This window comes from Ambystoma mexicanum, chromosome 10 (genome assembly GCF_040938575.1).
Source record: "Ambystoma mexicanum isolate Mex_15411 chromosome 10, UKY_AmexF1_1, whole genome shotgun sequence".
Taxonomy (NCBI): domain Eukaryota; kingdom Metazoa; phylum Chordata; class Amphibia; order Caudata; family Ambystomatidae; genus Ambystoma; species Ambystoma mexicanum.
Window position 1 is genome coordinate 112027813 of NC_090932.1, and position 17611 is coordinate 112045423.

At 46.1% G+C, this 17611-nt stretch overlaps 1 protein-coding gene across 1 annotated transcript in view; it reads right to left on the reverse strand.

Annotated features, from left to right (window-relative positions):
- The window catches only part of DOCK5 (dedicator of cytokinesis 5), a 1209967-nt gene that overhangs the window by 623789 nt on the left and 568567 nt on the right, over positions 1 to 17611 (reverse strand). The window contains exon 19 of the mRNA XM_069617597.1: positions 15864 to 15961. Coding sequence (XP_069473698.1) covers positions 15864 to 15961 — 98 coding nt within the window. The remainder of the gene's footprint in view (positions 1 to 15863; positions 15962 to 17611) is intronic.

A 17611-nucleotide genomic window follows, 5' to 3' on the forward strand; every position in this document is an offset into this window, starting at 1 on the left:
CACTCTACACACCTCCCTACAGTGATCCCATGGATCTGGGCAAACCTCAAGATTTAACCACTACCGATAGTAGACCCAGGTTTTACTGCAATGCCTGCAAGACTGACAAAGCTGAAAGTACTGAGAAGAAGCATAAAGAATACCTCTGAGCCATTAATAACAAGGACTGAAGTTATGCAAGGGCGGGACAAGATCTATAATAAGGAAACTGAAGAAGGACTTAGCATATTCTACTGCAGAAGTCAGGAGCCTGTGACAGTTATCCGGGAGATTCGAACCGGGCGAAGGAGGGAGGGCAAGACGTTGCCGACGCCGAGCCGGCAGGAGGCCGACGCCTACTGTGATTGCTGAAGAAGTGGCAGTCCCACACATGTGGTTAAGTGGACCATTGGGTCCGATCAAGTACTGTTTCCAAGAAGGGAGCAAGAGGGCCAGACATTGCTGAAAACAGCAGAGGAGCCGGCAGGAGACTGACTGCAACCGGGAATGCCAAAGGAATGGCAGTCTCATACCTGTGGGAAATGGACCATCAGGTCTAGTGATGGTACCAAAACTGTTCGAAGTTGGAGGGGCTCTAGGAGCCACAGGAGAAGGCCGGTCGGGACAGAAGAGGACCAGGGAGGCTGGAGGAAAGAACTACAAACCCTGGAAGATCCGGAGATGTGGCCCGTTTGGAAAGCAGGTGACAGGGAACACGTGAGACCTAGTGGGGTGGAGCGGGGCGCCACACATGGACTGAGGGATAAACTCCCTCATCCCAGTGGGAACAGAGATACCAATGACCACCAGAGAAGGGTCTGAAATCCTTACAGAATCCCAGAGAGAATCAGCTGGAGTCTCCCTAGTGCTGGGGGGCAAGTAAATCCACTGATCACCAGGGAAGGGTCGAGAACCCTGCAATAGAAACATCTTTTTCGTGGCAGTACAGCAGCCAGGCCATTGAGAGCCCTCATCGGACCTCCACGCCGTGGGATCATAACTCATTCTGCTCATGTTACTACTCGAACATGATACCTTGCAGCCACACAGCCCGAGAGACATTTTCCCGACTGCGCCTCCTGTTCTGCATTACCAGGTCTGCCTGAGTGCCTGAACCTATGGGGACTGTTGAGCCCCCTTGATGCGCTCCATCCTAAGAGGGATTTTCAGCTACTATCCAGCATGACAGGACTCTGTGCTTACCCCCTATGTTCATTTAATGCCTCATTGCAAGGGGTCAGCTCGCTATAACTTACTACTTTGGAACTGAGGAAGGCGGCCATTATCCTTCACTCCTGAAATGTAGACCCTTGCATCCTGATTTAGACACCCAACTGGTGTGCCCCGACTTGGATTACCACCAGCGCGATACGTTGAACCCGAATCGACCTAACCGAAGTGGAGACTTTTTTCACACACACAATATTCTTGGAATAACCTTCAGCTCCAGATTGTACTAATTGGAGTCAATAGGAAAGTCTGTCTTCGTGTGTTGTGTAGAGCTTCACAGATCCAATAATATGTCTTGCGTTGTTTATAGACAAGGGTATGGGCAAAATGTCCTGCTAAACTAGAAGTGATGACTATGTTTGTAAAAAACTTTTTTCTATCATTTTCTTTGAATGCTAGTTCATATTGTCTTGAATTTATTTATCTCCTCTTTTATAATCTCCTGACTCTTGATTCAGGCCTTTTCGTGAAACATGCTTTAATCTTTTTTTGTACATATTTGTATATACTTTGCTGCAAATAATAAATGTGAAATGTACGTAAGTGCTAGGTTTTAACGCAGTGTGTTTTAGCTCTTATCTAATAGAGAGTTAGCATGAGGACACTACATAATGTGTAAATAACAAACACAATGTACGCAGTTCTTTTGAGACAATTACAGTGACTCAATCCACTGTATTTATATCCTTTTGGGACACCCCCCCACTTTACCTCTAATACCTGGCAGGAAAGCAGGTCTGCCACATCAAAGTAGTAGAGGGATACAGGTCTGGAACCCATACTCACAAGGGAAGATCAATATAGGTCATCTTCTTCGGCGCAGTACCTGGCAGGAGCGTGAACCAGGTCTGCCAGAACAAACAAGTAGAGGGCTGAACTGTGAAACCAAGTATATAAAAATGCCAGGGGAATGGAAACACTCCTTCTGGTGCTCTGAACTGTGAAGCAAGCCTGAGAAAGGCCAGGGGAAGAGAGACATTCCCTCTGGTGTTGTGAACTGTGAGAACAAAGTAAAGGAGGGCCGGCAGAAGGAAGTCATTCTTTTGGTAGTAGAGCTCGCAAGGAGGAACAAACCAGTGATCCAGGGGAAGGAAGTCATTCCCCATGGAGTTAAGAAATAGTACACTTTTTGATGCAGAGTGTTAATCCGTTTGTTTGTGAAGTATCACAACCAGGGAAAGGGAGTCATTCCTCCTTGGTGAGGAACGTGTAACCAGAACTGTCCCATCCAGTCCAGGAGGGGGTAGCCATTCTCCTGGACCAAGATAATTGGTGCAATCTTTTAGTTCAGTTATAAAAGTGTAAGGGACAGAGATGAGAACATGTTAACACAGGACGGTGGGCTCTAAGTTACAAAGACATCCTGACAGACCCATTAGCACTTTAGTTGAGGCACGGAAAACCCTCATAGATATAGGGACATACAGGGTTTCTCTTTATTTTTATACTGAATAAAAAAACTATAGCACTAACTAAGCCACCTGTGCGTCAGTCTCCTCCTTCTGCACCCTTACAAGTTATAAACTATACCTTTATAGCCTGTTGGGAGTGGAGGTCAATCTCATTTGAAGCAGTGTATTGTCCAGTGTAACCAATTACTGGATGGTTTGAGAGAGTATGGAACAGAATTGGAGAGTAATGTGTTTATGAACTGGAAGGTAATGGTGGTACCACATTCTCACAAGCAAAAGACACACTGGAGAATCTGGGTATGTGAGTCATCCTAGAGAGAACAAAACAAGACATAACTATGTGGGCTAAGAAAGGCAAGTTGCAAGCCCTGGCATCAATTGGTCTAACCTTTCAAGACAAATTGTCAGCCTGGCCCACCAAGATTGTTTACCAATATTCACATGCTTACAAGAATGAGCAAAACATTTACAGACCATCAACCTCTGCTGAAAAAGAAATTGTCTAAAGCTCACCATATTGGTGATATGTTATCTGTTAGGAGGCCTGTTTTAGAAGTCTGGCTGTGACATGGCCAGTGTTGTGGCCCTGTCGGGTGGAGGGGGGCGGAGGGAGCCCAACCCGACTATGAGTCCGGGCAGGCCCCCACCCCACCTTATCTGCACAGATGGCAGCACCCAGGCTGCAATAGGACCCAGAGAGAGTGGTAGCGCTGCCGTCAGAACCAGCGCTGGAGCCATGGAATGCTAAGAGAAGCACCCTGCCAAAGGGCACAGTGACCGGCACAACACCAGCTACACAACCACAGTCATGGCAGAGGGATGCGCAGCACCAACGGGTGCAGCAACAACAACAACTACAACACTGGCGCGGCTCCAGCAGACAGTGTATGCTGCACCCTATGCAAATAGGGAGACCACTAGCCCACCAGCGCATTTTTAATTTTTAGATAAAGGCCTCCATGAAGGCCCTCAACCCAGTAAACCACAAGGGATTGTATTATATTAAAAGGGCCTTATGGAGGCCTTCACATCCAACGTCCCTGGACCCCATCAGTGTACATGTTGGAAAAGGGGCAGGGCTACAAGCCATTTTGAAGCCTCCCATAGCCAACCGAGCTCACGCCCCTAGAAGCAAGGTAAGCTATTGGATAGGGTAAGTATCCAATTTTAGGAGAGGTGAGCTATTTAAGGAGGTGTGTGTGTGTGCAAGGGTGGGTTGGTAGGAGGTGTGTGAGAGTGTGCAAGGGTGGGTTGGTAGGGTTCGGGCAGAAGGTGGTGAAGGAGGCATCCAAGAGACCATAGGAGGCGAGAGAGATTGGAGTGCGGAGGCTAATGTGAAGCGGGGGGTCTGTAGAGAGTTTGAGTGGAAAGTGTGAGCAGTAGAGATAAAGTAAGAGCAGCAGAGCGTTAGTGATAGCATTGGTGAAGGTAGCAGTAGTTGGGAGTGGAGGTGGTAGTAGTAGTTGGGAAGTGGAGGTAGTGTGTAGTAGTGGAACAGCAAGTGAGAAATAGGGAGTAAGTAGTAGTAGTGGGAGTAAAGGGTAATATTGGAAGTGCAGTAGGTAGTAGAGAGCGTTAGTGAATAGAAGAAGCAGTAGAGTTAATAAGTAGCAGAGGGCGATAGCAAGGGTTAAGTACGGAGTGGAAATAGTAGGAGCAACAGAATAGTAAGAGCAACAGTGAGTGGGAGAATAGGAGTAATTATCAGCGTAGAGCGAGACAAAGATTATAACAGACGAATAGCAAGGGGCAAGGAAGGGGAGTGGGAGGAAGGGGGGAAGAGAAGATAACTGAGGGGGAGATACGAGCGAGAGTAAGAAAAAAAGGAAGATCAAAGGGTGGAGGTAGAAAGGCAGAGTGAGAGAACGGAGGGATAGTAACGTGGTGGAAGGAGAACATTTTAAGAACCCAGTGTAGTGAAGGGTCAGAGAAGAATGATTGTAGAAGGAGCGAGTGACACCAGGCAAAAGAAGGCACCATCCCTAACTTCCTAGACTACTATGCCAAGCAGAACAGGGAAAGTATATAACATTCTTAAAGTTGGACAGCCATCATTTTAGGGAAACATCAACAGAATAAGGCAGCTGGCAGAGAGATAGGTGACCCTGTTGGTGAGAAACTAACATCCCTGTTAGGGACACCAGGTTTAGGGAGGGTGTAAATCGGTGTGAAGTAGTGAGCAAGGGACAGCCCCAGTGCCAAACTGCCAATCTTCTGAAAAGGCCCTGGAGACCATTCGAAGATCCTACAGCAAGTCTGTCTTATATTTTGCAGTAAAGGCCCTTGGACTTGCTATCAGAGTTACAGTGGTTATTTGTGGCAGACCACTCCGTCACACCAGCACTTCAAAGGATGCTGTTGTTTCAAAAGGAAGCATGGTTAACAAAGCAAACAGTGTGCTGATTAAATTAGGGCTATGGTTCTCTCTTAAAAGGAAATGCATCCAAAAGACTTTCTAAGTGATTATTGTCCAAGGTATTGCACAAAAGGAATGCTTGCAAGTATTTCAATGCCTCCTATGATGGTAGGCACCCAATAAAAGTAATCATGCATCTCATACAGAGGCCACTCAGATTTTCATCAAGGACTACATTCCCAGCGCTTTCCCTTTTACACACCTTGAAAACATGGCTGAGCTTTGACATCTTTGCCAATGTACAAAGCTACTGTCCCGTAGTGGATTAGTCAAACAATTTGGAGTTATAGTGGCAACATTACTTAGTGAATCTATTTGTGGAGCTGCTACCTCCTGTGCAGTCACATGCTTTCCATAGCCTGCCATCTAGTAGTTAGCACAGACATAGAACATTTGGTTCACAAGAGATTTGGCGATACAGGGGTGTTTCAGTGATAGGATTTATGCAGGACGTTTACTTGCTACCTATATTGCCCGCCCTACAACCAGATTTGTAGGACTGAAAGGCTGCCCAATACCACATACAGATGTCCATTTTAAGAATCATCCAAGCCAGGTGCATATTAGGCAGCAGGAAATATGTTACAACCAGGGGCGTTGCTAAGGGGGCTAAGGGGGCTATAGCCCCTGATCTTTTGGTTGTTGCCCCGGATAGAATCTCAGGAGCTACAGCCAAAAGACTTGCTAGCCCCCAGTCCCAACAGTTCCGACATCAGCGTAGCCCCCGGTCTTTTCCAGACCTAGCAACTCCCCTGGTTACAACACAAATTGGAGGATTTACGTCCTGCTCTGGATTAAAGTAAAATAGCTAGAGTCACATCCTGCATTGTAACCGTAAAGTCTTCACTAAATGTTTTATTACGAATATCATCCACTATTTGATAAATCTACACATCTAGGTTTACAAATTCATAAACTAAAACTAAAGGGGTAATCTTTAACCTGTAATTCCTTCAGGGGCAGGAGTCCAAGAACCATTTCATTCAGGCTTATTCTAGTGCCATCAGAACAAAAAGGTGCAGTCTGAAATTTAAGAGACTATGTCACTATGTTCCTTGAATGCGCTTTTGCTAGGGCAGAATTTCATTTGGAAGGGGTTTTGCTCCCTAATTTTCTAGGTCCCACACATTTTGCTGGCTTCTTTCATTTTTCAAGCTTTCCTCTGTGGCTAGAGGGACTTTGCTCCTTGCCACTTAAATCCTTTTTCTATTTTCTGCCCTTAGTAGCACATGCAGCTTCTAGGACATGGGAGCTTTTAAGCACCTCATTTTGGGCACGTCACCCTGAAAGTCTGCTGTTATGTTCGCTGGTGGCAGCTGTGACTTTTTAATTTTTGTTTTGTCTACACAAGGGTTGTGGCCACTTTTACCACATTAATAGCCCAATGCACCAATATGTTAGCCATTGGAATAATAATGCATTTCATTAAGCCTTGCTCTCTGCCACTTTTCTGACCATCCCTTTTGGTCTATGTGGATTTTATTTTAATGTTCATTTATAGCACGCTTAATACCAGTGAGTGGTTTCTAAGCTTGGGGTCGGGATTCAAACCTGTGTTGCACGCCAAGAAAACTGCGTTGCGCCTGAGCTATCCTTCCTTCCCTTCCTCACAAGGCATGTGACCAAAATAGCCATTTTGCTTATGAAGGCTCATTGGCTGTGGTTTAAACTCTTACAGACTGATGTGAAGCCCATTAGATGTCCAAATCTATATTGAAGGTGTGCTGGTCAGTGTGTTTGACGAGTTTTAGGGCCAGCCAAATTGGCTTTGTGAAGCCAAAGCCAATTTGTGAAGCCAAACCTTTGTGTGCTTGCTTGTGATGCAATTGGTGGGCTGATTTAGGCCAGTCCCTGGGTGAAGGTATTATCGATGGGAGACTGTGTATTCCTAAAATTCTGTTCCTAAAATCTGGAAAAACTGATCAAAATTAGCTGCTGCTGGGGACTCTGATGTGGATACTGGCTCAACCCCGACTACTGTGCCCTTGCTCCCTGCTCCTTCCCTGCAGGTGGAATTCCATTCTGGGCTCTTCCGTAGCTTTCCGATTTCCTCCTAGCTGGCTGGTCTGGCTGTCCTTTGTGGGAAATCTCCCTAGTGAGTGCTAGCGGTCTACCTGGCAAGTGCTTCCGGTGTTTGCTTCTTTAGGTGGGGAGTCTTCCTGACCTGAAGTCGGGTGGCCTACTGCTTCACCACCTCAGCTCCTTTGTTGGGCTGTCATAGGTTGCCTCCTGCAGTTACCCCCGATTGTGCGACCATTTGCTGTTTGGCTGTCAGTTATTGAACCCCTGATCTGACCTGGAATCTTAGTCCGGTTCTTCTGTATTCCTCTTTGTGGATGCAGCATTTTCTGCTTTGTGGGTCATGCTGCCACGTGTCCCATTTGTTGCTCCTTATATTGTCTTGATTCAGGGGAGTTGCTAGGTCTGGAAAAGACCCGGGACTAAGCTGATGTCGGAACTGTTGGGACTGGGGGCTAGCTAGTCTTTTGGCTGTAGCTCCTGAGATTCTATCCGGGGCTATAACCAAAAGATCAGGGGCTATAGCCCCCTTAGCCCCCCCTAGCAACGCCCCTGTCTTGATTCATGCTGGATCGTGGAATGGTCTTCCTTCCAACAGAAGTCCTCAACTGCAGCTAGCCAAGCCAAAACCACAACCAGAACAAGGAAATTAATCTGCGCACTTGTCGCATATTTGGTTTCATCTGCAAAGGACCCAAGGGTCTGTGAGTAGTGGAGGTTTTGGGCCTCCCCCTGTGACGAAATGACTACTTCTCTGCAGCAGCACAGAAATGAGTGGTGAATTTAACTCTTACTCAACCCAACACTACTACTAAGCCATCAGTGATCCCAATCGTCAAGGTGACACAGGCACAGCCCAGCAATTATACGTCCTCTTGCCAGCCAATATGGCCGCCTCTGAGTGAGCTCCTACTCTACCCTTGATAATACGGACATCATCATGTGGTTCCGTTAAAGGGCAGGTTTGATAGGATGGCCTGCTAGTCGGTGAACTCTCCGGCTACTGTTGAGTCCTTTCACAGATCCGAAGACTGTCGGCACCAGCTGCAGCACCATGTGGCGCGTGCTGCACAGATAAATGCATGTGGCCTCCCAGACCAGTCCTGCGCACTCGAGAATAGGCTGGGCTGGGATTGCAGGAAGAGGAGGTGCTGCATTCTCTCAGCCCGGCAGACTACTCTGACAGCGGGCACTGCGCAACCCCGCTGGGAAGAACCTCTGAGCCGGCAGGGCTGTCATTCACACAATCTGGCCTCCCGTGGGGCATACGGCGACAGGTGCGACTGGCGCCACTCCCCAGAGCCTGGAGCATCTTCAGAGCTGCACTGGGATTCATGTGCATTGCTGATCCTTGGCGTAGGTTATGCTGGGAACCGTAGCATGGCATGTAAAGGGAAGACCCCCGGGCCCTCGCTCTGCAGTGGTGATTGAGGCAGTGGGCTTGGATAAAGGCATTCTGCGGCTGTTCTTGGGACACTCTGGTTCGCTGTTGCATTGGCTTCTCCGACTGCGGTGGACACCGTGTCACACTCACTCATGCAAGCTTACCATCTCGTATCCCTGCATCTACATATATTGCGCTGAGGGCGCTCCTGATTGGTAAACTGCTGCAGGTGCTTTAGTTGCTGGGTTGAAGTGGATACTACGCTACCTCTGTGATTTGAGGTGCGTGCTATCTGATGAAGCAGGGGGTTGCTGTTGTATTATCCCACTAGCTACTTCTCCATTACTCCACAAGTGTCCCAGTCACATTGGTCAGATCCCTATTATCGGTCTGGTCGCTGGCTGGTGTGTTAGATGATAGGTGCCACTTGAATCAGGTACCCCATTGCGATCGGCAAATTAGAGCAGCGCCAGGCCAAGGTTCATTTTGCGGCCTCTGCCTAGAGTAAGAAAGTTGGGTCATTGGATTTAGAGATTGCTGTCAGCTTGGAACCACCTCCTGGGAACTCTCCGGAAGCTATGCAGGACATCAAGGATATGTTTGCCCAACTACAGACCGGAATCCAGGCATTGGATGCCAAATTAGACATGCTGACCTGCAAAGTTGATCATATGCAGGTCAGACTTAAACACAGCGACAGACTAGATGAGGCTGAAAATTGTCTGTCAACTGTGGAGGATGTGGCCTCGGCGTCTTCAAGAGACATAGCAAAGATGGCGAAAGCACTCCAGGAAATCTCCAAGAAGCAGGAAGACCTTGAATCAAGATCCTATAGGAATAACCTCAGGATAATTGGAATTCCTAAATCAAATGCTTCTGGTCCCATGGAACTCCTGGTGGAATCAATCCTACGTGAAACTTGGGACAAAATGGCTTTTCCCGGTCATTTGTTGTGGAGAGGGTCCATTATATCCCTGGAGGTAGGAAAACCATGCCTGGAATCCCTGCCCGACCTATCATTGCTCATTTGCTTAATTACCGGAACAGGGACGTAGCACTGCACCGTTCTAGGGGGCTTGGAGATCTTACATATATAAAGGTGACCCAGTGCATCTGCTCCCAGACTTCTCTAACAGGGTCCAGGCTTCCAGGAAAACGTTTCTTGATGTCAAGAGAAGGCTGCAAAGAGAAAGGCCTCAAATATGGTCTTCCTGGCAAGACTCTGGGTAGAATATAAAGGGAGAGCAATGTTTTTTCATTCCCTGGAGGAAGCCACAAACCTTTTGGATTCGACCTAACAGACTTTCAAATGAGCACCCACATGGTGCCGGACCACTCCGTCTACGGTACCATATCTTGGCTTCAAAGTTCAATCACTCATCTGCTGTTTGAGTATGTTTGCATCGCTTGCCACACATGCTTCATAAACTGTTCTCTTCAGTTTTCACAATACAATCTTGCCTCCTGCAACCTTAGCTTCAACAGAGGCCAGTCTTGTTTCAGTCTCCCCAAATCACTGGCTGTGCCTACTCACTGACGCTGCTTTGTTGTAGGAGCCAAGGACAGTACCACGGTGGCAAACGATTCTCCCAACCTTGACTATCAACGTGGGAGAGCCCCAGGTACCTCCGACACACAATGCATGTTTCTTCTGCTTTGATTCCGGGTCTTGCGTTTCTTATTCTCGTAGGTTCATGAAAGTAAGGGCCTTTCACTGAAAAGGTCAAGGGCACAACCCTCTTCGGTCTTCCCGTCTTTTTTATTGAGCCCGTTAAACCCTATTGTATAACCTTGCTATAACTTTAGAACTCCCTCTAAGTAGCCATACCTGGTTACTTATCCCAGAATGTTCATTATCAATTATTCCAAAATAAGGATGCACTTCTTAAAGTAGCCCTGCAGTGTGCTGGTGTGCCTTAAAGCATATGGCTTGTGAAATAATTAACATATCCTAACAACCGGGTGGGTGCAATCTAGGGTTCCCGTCTGGAAAGCCCCGATGCTCTGCAGTGCTCTGCCTCTGTGTGCATTTTGCCTTGAGGATTGCAAGGTCTTGCAGGAAAGCTCCAATGGTATTGTCAAGAGAGATTGTCAGGCTGAGAGGTCCTGTGTCCGCAGAAGCTGCTGAACCCCCGACAATCCCCCAGAAATGTAATTCCCAGAACTAGATTTTAATTCAGCTCTGTTAACTACACCCCAAAGGGAAAGGGGGAAGTGGATAACAAAACAACACCAGGCAGACTGCGTCAAGGCTAATCAGAGCTGAACCTGCAGAGGATATAAGAAAAGCAAATACAATTCCTTTATTTACTTACTAACCTTATGAATGGGAAAACATTAAATCCTTAACTAATAATTAAGACTCATACCTGGTTCTTCTCTTGAAATTTCTTAGAGAAGTTTGTAAGAAGCTGAAAATCTCTCTTACTTGAGACTCATGAAGTTTATAGCAACTTCTTACTTGAAGCCATTCTGGAAAGCTTAGTTCGTTGTCTCTTTTCCAAAATGCACTGATCTCCAGTTAGATTGTCTTATATAGATTCTTTCTTATTTTCTCTCAAAGCTGTTCAAACTATTTACACTTCTGTTGAGTTTTTTAATCCTTGAAGAATACACGTGAGAATTATGTCCATACAGATGAGCTTCTCGTTGAAATCCTCCTGGATTGAAGAACGCGCGCAAAAAGTTCACCCACGAACGAATACACGCAAAAAAAAAGGACACGCGCTAGAAACCACACGCGCGACAATAATCTCACGCGGTTCTTAGATTAACGCGTCAGAAAACACACGCGCTCATTAGTTCACACGCGACAAAAAGTTCTCGCATAGAAGCACAAGCGCTATAGAAAACACACGCACATAAAAACGCACGCGATTCTCAGATCCACGCGCTACTGAATACCCGCGCTGGAAAAATACACGCGCACTTGAATACGCACGCGATTCTCAGATCCACGCGCTACAGAACACCCGCGCTGGAAAAACACACGCGCACTTGAATACGCACGTGATTCTTAGATCCTCGCGCTACGGAACTCCTGCGCTGGAAAAACACACGCGCACTTGAAGTCGCACGCGACAGACAGATTCTCACGCTACTGCGCTGGGAAACACACGCGCACTTGAAGTCGAACGCGACAAACAGATTCTCTCGCTACCGCGCTGGGAAACACACGCGCACTTGAAGTCGCACGCGACAAACAGATTCTCTCGCTACCGCGCTGGAAAACACACGCAAACTTTAAAAGTTCAATAGTACTAGTACAAAAAATAACTTTTCTCAAATGTTTTCAAGGAAAATGTCATTGGGGAAGAACAGAGTTACTGTACAAATAAAGTCACTTATCTCCTGAGCGAATTCATAAAGATCTTCTGAGTCTCCTGTCTTCAAAAACGAATTTCTGTCAACTGATGTCTTCTCCCGGAACCCCCAAGAAAGTAGCCGCTCAACTGCTAACACCTGAAGGATAAAATCCACCAGGCCCAAGTCTAAAGCAGGAGCAGCCACAAAACACGTCCTCTCAGATGGGGTTTTGATGATGAAAGGCACAGAGTGACAGTTTAGAATGTTCATTGTTGTTCTGCATTGTCTTCCAACCAATCAGAGCTGACACTGTGAGACTCCATTTTGCTTTGGGTCAGAACCAGGATTCTGAGTCAGCAAGTTAAGGCCAAACCAACTATAATAGAAAACTTCCCACCCACACAAGGCCAATCTGAAAAGGATAATTAAAGTGAAATAAGGAGAAGGAAACTTAAATGAAGAAAAAGATAGCCTGAATAGGGGAAGGAAACCTGACAGAGATGCAGCGGGTAGAATATTACGCTTTTCTTTAGCCAATTCCTTATCTGTAGAGGAGAGGAATAGTTGGAGTCTGCCAAATTGAAAAGATCTCACCTTTTCCTGTGCTTCTGTGACTGGCTTTGTGGACTGAAACCATCCCTTCACAGGTCAAGACTTTAGAAGCTGCGTTGGCGTATCTGTCCACCAACTCCAACACCGACTGTTCACTGCCATCTGTTTAGCATCATCAATACGTGCTAAAAAGGTCTCTTGTTTTTTGGACGGTAGGTCTTGATGACATTCTGTGTTCCCATTTACTCAGATTTTCTGAAGTCCCACCTCTGTCTTGGTGAAAGCAATTATTCAGGGCACTATTCTTGTCAATGGAATCTAGTGCTTCTCCTTGCCGATATCAGCTTGCCCAAGTCTGCTGTTACCACCTCTCACTGTGCAGGTTAATCGAACCACAAGCACCGCCTCTCTTCCACTGGTGTGTGATTTGAGCGGTATACTAGCTGCTGTGTCTCCCATGATGTATTTGACTCTTAAATAAATCATCAGCCCCAAATGGAATGGCTGTTTTTTGCCAATTTGACTGCTAGCACAGCAGTTGGAATCCCCGTTTCCAGCAATTCAGGCTCTGGATCTTGCAAGTTTAAAAACTGCATAACTCCTACCATGTGATAATGAAAAGCTTTGCCTGTGTGAGGCAAGTGCTTGTCTTCTTTGGTATCCCTCTTACAAACGTTTGATGATCTCCCACTGGGTATGCTGGAGAAGGTGGGAGGCTACTTAGCTTGAAAGAGGTTACCTAGACTACAGAGGGGGATGTGTGTACCAGATTTAAGAGAACAGGGGCATGCGAGGAGTCACATCCATGAGAGGCAAAGGTAGAAACTGCGCACAAGTTCAGATGGCACAGTTAGAAGAAGTAGTACAAAGGATGGAGGAAACACATCCACCATCAAATCCTTAAAGAAAGGCCTCATCATAGGAGAAGTCCTTCTTTGGGTTAAATTGTTGTGCTGATCTTATCTTTGATGCCAGAATAGGACTTTGCAGGTAAGGCTTGAGTAAGTGATGATGGGAGCCTTGAGTAAGTTGCGGAAAGAACAGGCAGTCAGTACAGAGTAGAAATGGAAGTTGAATGGAAATCCATAACTGTAAAGCTGGTATCAACCAGCCAATGCGTGGACGAAAATCCAGCGTTTGTGATGTCGGCCGTATCATGTTAGACTCTTGTAGAGGCGTGAAAAGACTCAAAGCTGTTGAGGAGCCAGCCAGATTTTTCAAGCTTCAAGCCTGTCTCCTCGGGGTTGCCGACAGAGTCTTGGATTCTTACACGTGCAAGGACTGAAGGTCCATGTCATCTCAGTTTTCTTTGCTAACATGTTCAGTGTTTAAGATAAAACTAGCTTATTTCGGCATGTTATTGGGGGCAGGGAGATGACTCTAATAGAGACAATTGCAGTTGTGAGGGTCTGATTGATAGCTGGTGCCCTTATCGCAGGCGAGTTTTCAAACAGGATGACTTTGCAGCAACGATCTAGGTTCAGGTGAAGTAGTTGGCCCTTTTCTAAGCCCTGAATGGCCATCTGAGAATGATCTGGGTAACTGGGGATAGATGTTCAATTTGTAAGATACCTTCCTCATACGACTTCACAATTATAATCTATATTATCACTCCAACATGACTCTTCCTTGTCCCAGTCCCCAATATTAATCCACATCATTATCCATACACCACTCTTACTCATCCAGTACAATAATAGCCAAAGAACCCGTCTGTAACATTAAAGTACACACTTTCTTCTCTCTTGCAAGAACAAAACAATGCCGACTAAAACCTAGCTCCGTAGAAAACAAGGAAAAGAGAGCAGATGAAAACAAGGGAAAGTCACATACGGTCCACTAAAGCAATTTATAGAAAACATACAAGAGAGTGAACAAGTTACTGTGTTCTTGCAAAGTACAACAACATCCACCACTAACACAAGTATTGCTCCTGCATCAAAATGAAAAGTGACCAAATATGTACAAAAAAACAATACAAGTGAAATAGGTTTCCGAGACAGCATCTCAAAATGATTCCCCAGTGCTAGAAGGCTGACAGGCTCATGAGAGGTTATGCCAATACCTGGTGGTACTCTGTAGGGCTTAAAGAATCTGCACCCTTCCCCACCCACCCCTAACACACACACTCCAAGGTCTGGTGAGTCAAGTGAAACAAGTGACCGAACCAGAGTCCTAGTGTACATAAAGGTTTACTTTACTTTCTGGAGGAGATGAAGACCTTGAGTAACTTTGGTGGTGTATGTATGTATTAAATTTATAAAGTACAAACCTAGACGGGCAGCAACAGAGTGCTGAACATAGGAAACACATCCATGGAGTTACAAGTAGGGTGTCGGGTTAGCAAAGGTGCTGGGGTGAGTAGGGGGATGGTGTTTGATATATACAACTCCTTCACGTCAGCGCTGCTCTGAGATGAGTGCCCTGTGTTAGAATAGGTCCCATTCATTGCAGTAGGGCCAAACATGTCCGGGCCACAGACACTGCAGAAATAAAGGTTTTGGGTTGGACTTGGTAAACGTTTTCTGGCACGAGATACAGTCACTCAATTCTGAGTCTTGCCATAGAGATGTGACAAAGGATAAAAGCAGAAATCAGCGTTGGCAAATCCAACAGTTTTGGCTTTTGTATAAGCATAGAATAGGGTTTTGCCAGGCACTGCCATAATGGCAGGAAGTGGTCTTAAGATGCCAGCTGATGGAAAATGAAGTCACCTTGGTAGCAGTGTGTGGTATAAATCAACATAACGTTGCCTGGGCATATGATAGTGTCTAGCAAATGCCTATGTAATAAGCGTACACAAGACAAAACTGTTGGCTTTCACAATGCTTGTTTTTAATAGGACGTCAGTGCAAGGCACAGATCTAATTCAAGTGGCTTAAGACACACTTGGTGAAGACATTTTTATTACACCAGTATTGCATTTAACTCTCAGCAGGGTGACTAAAAGTAACACAGACAGGCCACAGCTTGATGTTACTGCTTGATAAAGCTAGCTCAAAACAATTCCGGTAGGATGCATGTTGGGCAGGGAGGGGCAAGTAGTAGGTGGGAATGGCCATTGGGATATAGGGAGAACATGGCCATGGGTAGCCAATGGGTTGATAAATAACCAAACAGCCGCCACACGTCGTGTGCTCATCTTCACGCGTCATCTCCCTTTAATCTCAACTCCAATGCAAACGTGTAACGTTAAAGCAAAGCATGTAGTAGGCGAGGTAAACAAATTGTTGGGCATTGCAGCACACGCATGCACTTGGACCAAACACTTTTAAAAAAAAAAGAAAAGATCTACAATGCTTTCCCGCTTGATTCTCTATCCCTTTCCCTCCTAGGGGCAATCATCTCCCAAAGCAGAACAAAAAACAACGTGGCGAGTAAAGGTTTCCCGTGGGGGTGGGGCTAGGCACGAGTGGAAAGCACTAGTTGTGTGCCTAAGTGACTCAACATTGTGTTAACTGGCTCATAATTACTATAGGTTGGAAATGGGAGGAAGCCAGACCTAGGCGAATCCATATGTTACCGTTAGAGCATGCAAGTCAATCCGTGCAGACCCCCTCCTCACCTTTACAATCTCGCCACCGTTCACATCCATGAGCTTCCGCAGGTTATGTGCAATGTTCTGAGTGTTCGAGCGCCAGTTTAAGAGACCCAGCAAGTCCACTGAAGATGAAATGAAAAAATAAAAACAGCACAATTGTCAGTGATGGCTGGTGAACTTCCAAATAATTCCACTGAGCGAGCAAGCATATTCCTCGCCACGGGGGCTCTGGTAGGGTTCCACCCATGACAGCTGGAACACAATGGGACCCAATGGTGCACCTTGCAGCATCGTTTTTCAGTACTAGTAAGAAGCAGCTTGCAGTACACTTTTTGGGTGCATTAGGCCCGTGTGCGCCACCCGCGTTCTGCCTACTGCTGCACACGTATTCTGTATGCCAGTGTGTGTCGGCAAAATAATTGCAATTAGTAAAAGGCATAGATTGCCAGGCCCCTTGCAGCATTTTTGCAGAGAACTCGTGCTATTGATAGCGTGGAAAGCCGACATTCTCCCCTCCAGTTTCCAGCACCATCATTCTGAGGTGGGTGGAAATATTGGGAGGGGAAATGTGCTTTCCAGCAGCAAAAGCCGCTCAAATCACACGCTGGGAGGGAAACATGTGCTCCAGTGACATTACAAGCATTTCCTAATAGACTGCACATTTTCTAATTTAAGTCGGTTTTCATAAACCTCCATTAAACTACAAAAGTGGTGCTGCAGCCTGAGAAACGCCATGTTTAAAATGGGAAGCTGTGTGCTGTGTTTAACGGCACCTCCTAGGGTACTGTTAATGAACGCCACTTTTGGCTGGTGCAGGAAGGGTGTCCTGGCCTCTGAATACAGTCCTTGCCAGCCCCTTACAAGTGAGATGGTTAGCATCGCTGTTGCCATGGCGTAAATGATGGCTTTGCAGGAGCGGCAGTCTTCGTTTGTCACTGCCACTCCCTTATTTCTTCAAAATACATGGCTTCATGGAAACTCATACACATAACACACACCTCTGAATCAGGCCGTAAGCCTGCGGTCTGGGATGTGCACACTGCATGGTCAGACAGGGCCAGAGCGGACACTGCCAAGCATCCAACAGACAATCCTTTAAGAGAGCACTCAAACCAGCATGGACAGAATTCAAGCAGTAACCCCTGAGAGTTTAATAAAGTGAGGGCCCTGAAAAGTAATCAACATACACAAGATCACAGCGTGCCTTATCCTGTACTTTGCATTATAAAATCTCTAACAACTTTCTATTTAGACTTATGAATAGGTGATGCTCGTCGCAGTCTGCTCCTGGTTTCAAAATAGGACCCCATCTATAACAGTGGCGCATTTTTACAAAGCGATTACAACTTTTCGTTCTACCTCTGTTGGGGACATTTTTGTGCGACCCTCTGGTGAGGGCTGTGTAACCATCTAACCTAAAGGTAGAGCATTGTGTCACAAAAAAATAAAGAACACACTTCTAATGTTAAGCAGAGCAGTCAGGCTAACGTCTGGAGGGCGTAATTACAACAAGAAGTACAATTATTCCCAATAGTCGCCACAAATGAAAACACCAGAGGTATCCTGAGAAATGTGTACTTTTATTACAGGGTCACAGAAAGTATCTATGTGAAGATAAATAGGTACTCCAGCAAAAAATAATACACAGCAAAGCACAGTGTAGATATAGGCCAGTTAAGGCCTACATCACTTAGCCCTAAAATGCAAGTCCCATACCTGTGTCAGACTTTGAGGAGAGTAATGAGTAGACCCCTTGAAAATAAACCATTCAG